The sequence below is a fragment of the Dermacentor silvarum genome, chromosome 1, assembly GCF_013339745.2.
Source record: "Dermacentor silvarum isolate Dsil-2018 chromosome 1, BIME_Dsil_1.4, whole genome shotgun sequence".
Classification (NCBI taxonomy): domain Eukaryota; kingdom Metazoa; phylum Arthropoda; class Arachnida; order Ixodida; family Ixodidae; genus Dermacentor; species Dermacentor silvarum.
The window spans coordinates 250,956,588-250,961,154 of NC_051154.1; the positions used below are offsets into that span (position 1 = coordinate 250,956,588).

Consider the following 4,567-nt stretch of genomic DNA (forward strand, 5'->3'; position numbering starts at 1 on the left):
GCTGAAGATGGGTGGACATGCGCACGTTCACATTGGGGACATTCTTTGTGGCATGAAGCTCGATCTTCATGGCCCGCTCAGCGAATACTCGCGGTGTTGTACGTTGGCGTGCAGCTGAGCTTCAACGCCGTCGCTGTCCCAATCACAAGGTCGTTGCCGGAGCCACCCAGCGAGTCCTTCAGGATGTGGGTGAGCTTGGAGTCCTGGTACGGCACCTGCTGGGTCCGTTTCTTCGATCGGGCGTCGATGCAGTTGCCGAGGGCCAGGAACGACAGGTTGAGCTTGGTATCCTCGCGCATCTGATCCTTTGTGTCCCGACTGGCCGCAGCTGCGCGCTCCGAGCCGGAAAGGTCAAGCGAGCACATCGAGACGCGAGTTTCCTTACTCGTGCTTGTCGCGTTCTCCGTAACTGTGACGCAGCTCTGTAAGATGGCATGCGACCATGAAGACTCGGCATTCAGCGTCGGTGGCATGCTGCGTCCGGTTCTTTCCTTTCAAGAGCGGCTCGAGGAGAGTGCCGGCCTCCTTCACCTTGTGTGTGGTGAGGTTCAACATGGCAATGACCTTGGCCGGGTCGAGGCACATCTGGTCGCGAAGAACCTCGATGTAGACTTCCAGACAGGCGACTGCTACGTCGCATGTCGGGCCCTCGGACTGCAGCTTGGGCGCGCGATGGTACAACTCGCTGGCCATGAGGGAGACCACTCCGGGGCATTCCTCGGAGCACAGCAATGCGAAAGCTTTGTCGATGCCCGTAGAAATGCACGCCAATACAGAGCAATTGCACCCGTCAAGGAGCATCCTCAGAATGCCCCTGGTGGTGTTCTCACACACATACACATTTTCTTCTGTTTCATCGAAGAACTCATAAAACGTGAACGTTTGGTCTTCATTGGGCTTGAAGTTACCCCCGTCTTGAAAATGGAAAGACTCCACCTCGGCCTTGGGGTAGAACACATGGCACCTGTCGTCCAGCACACGGACCATGCTTGCGGTCTGGAAGTCACGAACGCTCAGTAGGCGCACACGCTCTGCCACGTTCACCCGTACCCCGGGCGACAGGGGGTCTTTCTTCGACTGGCGACGTTTCATGGCTGACGACTGCGCGGCGTCGTTAGAACGTCTCTTGCGGTTTGGCGAGACCATTGTAGATTCATTCGTGGTAGAGTGCCTCGACGTTGCGGGAGTCGGCCTTACCATGGGCGCGGGCCTGATGACCACGAGGACGCTGCTGGTGGCCTCGGAGTCACGATCGCTCAGTAGGCGCATGCGCACTGCCATGGTCAGGCGTACCCCGGACGATAGCGGTTCCTTGTTCGATCGGCAGCTATTCGGGGCTGACGGGTGCGCGGTCTCGTTAGAACGCCTCCCGAGGTCTGGCGGCACCACTGTAGATTAATGCGGGGTAGAGTGTATCGATGTTGAGGGATCCGGCCTGACCAATGACGCGGGCGTGGTGATCTAAGATGGCGATCGTCCAGTCGGGCACCGGGCGCGTTCTTCACCACGTGCTCGGCTTACTTCGTCCACTTCATCACCGTTGGAGCCATAGGCGCCACCTACGTGTATGGGGGGGGGGGGGGGCGCTCTCTCAAGTGTCATTACCAGAGTTCTGTTACCCGCATAATTTAATGTTTCGTTTGAACTGCTGCTACCTTTTCAGTTACAATTTTATTACGGCTAAAAGCTTACTGAATCATGGTTAGCGTTGACATGCACGGCGTTTAATTTATACTTTTTCCTTACTTCTGCAAATCCTGACACTAGGAGGACAAGCGCATTAGAAGCACCAGTGGCGGCTATATGCCCCATCCGTATTTTTTCTCTTCTACTTTATTTTAATTTGCACTGAGAACACCATGAACAGACACATATATATATATATATATATAGGTCATATATATATATATATATATATAGGCGTCCCAGCTATCAGGCAGCACGATTTAAAAAAAGAGGAACCGCGTTACGCGAAGGAAACTCGTGCGTATTGTTTCCAGTAGAATGGAGTAGCCGCCAGTAATTTTTTCGTTACTGAGATCTAATTATCTAATTGTAATTAATAATCTAACTCGAAAGTACTGTCCTAATTATCAAAATGTCAATGAGAAAATTGTAGAGCAACATGAAAAACTCCCGATAGAGCTTTCTGTTGCTCAATACGTGCTACATAAATATGTTTTTCCGCGTGTGAAATCAACTCGCGAATACACGCAGAATTGTCCCGCGACTGGCAGCTCGAGGCACTTTGCGTGTATTCGCGGGTTTCTTTCACGCTCGGAAAAACACATTTATTACACATTATTGAGCAAAAGAAAGCTCTATCGGGAGTTTTTCATTGTGCTCTACAATTTTTGATATATATTGATAAAATATATATAAAACTGAGTAAACCAATCAGTGCGATTTAGTACAACTTCTGATTCAACACGGCCAAGAACGCCGTATCGGAAGAAAAAAGAAAACAGAAAGAAACATTTCTTTTTATTCCTGAATAGGGCATATGCAAAAATATGCAAGCAAACTTCCCTATAGATCTCGTTTCGCCCAAAAAAGATGATGGACGTCGCCTTCGAAGTGGAAGTAAAAGATGAGCGCACGATCTATAGTGCCGCTATTCGTGCCACCGTTTCTTCCTGACTACATTCTCGGTGCTTGCACGCCTTCCCTCGGCTGAATGGCAGCGTTGAATATGTTGCTTAAGCGTGACGACTAATACAGGAGAATAGAACACGTAAAAATAGGACAGTGGTACGTGTCACGTGAGCGGGCCCGGAGGTTGGTCGTTTTGTGTATATAGAGGAATCTAATGATGCGAAAGCAAGAAAGAAAAAAAAGAAAGAGAGATAGATATAAAGAAAGAAATAAAGATAGAAAGTAAGCAAGCAAATAGGGGAAAGGGGGGAGGGGGGCACGAAGCTTTTGCGAAACGCCGAGTTTCATAAGCGTTCGCCACTTCTACCAGGCGTTTTACCGCGCTGCCAACTGAACTGTAAGCGTTAATTCCCACAATGCCACGCTGCAAAGTCGATAAAAGAGTGCAAAACATTTATCAATTGCCAATAAAAGTCTGTTTGCAGTTTGCATCCACGGCTCTGCGAAGTCAGCTTATTGCACTTCATCTCTCCATAATAAGGAACTAATGTACAGACCGTCTTAGGGCAGTATGCAGGGAGCCCCGAGCTCGCTCCTTAATTCCATCTGAGTGTGTGCTACGGTAGTGAGCACCTGGGTAAACACGAATGTGACACAAGCGCATATCGCTTCATCATTCAGCCCATCATATTCGTGTAAACGTGAACAGTTATCGGGGTTATCTTAGTGCGTATATGTGAAGCAGCCATTAACGAAGTCAAGTAAACAGCTCGCGCATCGCCTCACACGGCAGGGAGAGAAATCCGAGGCGCCATGACGTGTGCTGTATCTCACGCATTCGCATGGCAGTGCTATGCCACACGTCTTTGAACCAGCATTCATCGTGGATATTTGAGCTTATCTGCACTCTGGTAGTACCCAGCCTTATACGCAAGATGGGTGAACGACCCATCACTTAGTTTAACGTTAGCGCAATAGCGGGATTAAGGGAAATAGAGTTACCGTACCGCACACGACCTTTGCTAGAAGTGAGTTTTAGTATAGCGTCATAGCGTACTTTTTGTGCGGGACGATATTCAACTAAGCTGCACATTTCACGTACAAAGTGCACATAAGTGATTTTATTTATTTGCCATGCGTTGCGGGTGCGTCCGAAAAGTGCGAGAGACAGTGCAATGACATCCGGGAGCGCGATTTACACTCTAACCTCGTTATAACGGAACCGGATATAACTAAATAATAGTTGCAACGAAGTAAATGAAGTTCCCCTTGAAATTCACATTAAGACCCATGTACTTAAAACGTCGTTTTAACGAAGTGGAATTGTCTTGCCAATTGATATAACGAATAAGATTCGTCTCTGAAACCAAAAAAATTAACGACCGCTGCGCGCCGAGTATACATCGCTTACCGCGGGGTTCTGCACTCATTCGCCGCGGCAGTTACCAACTCCTACGGCCTCGTGTCGAATACGTCGACAAGCAACACTACTCTTTCTCAACGCCGAGCACAGCGGCGCACCTGCGCACAAGCAGCAGCTCACTGTCGCGCCTTGACTGAATCGAACAGGTTTGTTGGATTCTGAAAAGGTGCACGGCTCCACAAACAAAGAGGTGCAGGTAGTGCCAATTATGGTGTGCCGGGCTGCAGCCACTCACTGCAAGGTTCAAGGGTGCAGTGCACCACAGCGCCACCTCGCCTTGCACCCCGTGCAATCGAGCACGGGGGTGCAGGGTGCAACCCTCTTTATCGGGGAATCGAAGACCTAGGTGCAGTGCACCGTTAATAGGTGCAGAAAATGCAGAGAAATTTGGCTGAATTCAATAAACCTAATATTAGCTGTATTTGTCTAGTTCAGCTCTGCGCCACCAGGAGACTGGCACCGTGCAAGCCGCTCTAATTATGAAGGGACTTTAGGCCGCTCACGATTACGCGTCCGCCTCACGTTTACGCCTCACAGTGGAAGAGAGGG

General features: G+C 49.5%; 1 protein-coding gene across 1 annotated transcript; it reads right to left on the minus strand.

Moving 5' to 3' along the window:
- Positions 1 to 381: 381 nt before the first annotated feature.
- LOC119439079 (kinesin-like protein KIF18B) lies at positions 382 to 1,281 on the minus strand. The gene has a single exon (XM_037704821.1). It carries the CDS (start codon positions 1,279 to 1,281, stop codon positions 382 to 384), a length of 900 nt encoding a protein of 299 aa, XP_037560749.1.
- Between the last annotated feature and the right edge of the window lie 3,286 nt (positions 1,282 to 4,567).

Bases quoted from the DNA above. Each gene is read 5' to 3' on its own strand.
- LOC119439079 (XM_037704821.1), bottom strand. From the start codon at position 1,281: ATGGCAGTGCGCATGCGCCTACTGAGCGATCGTGACTCCGAGGCCACC.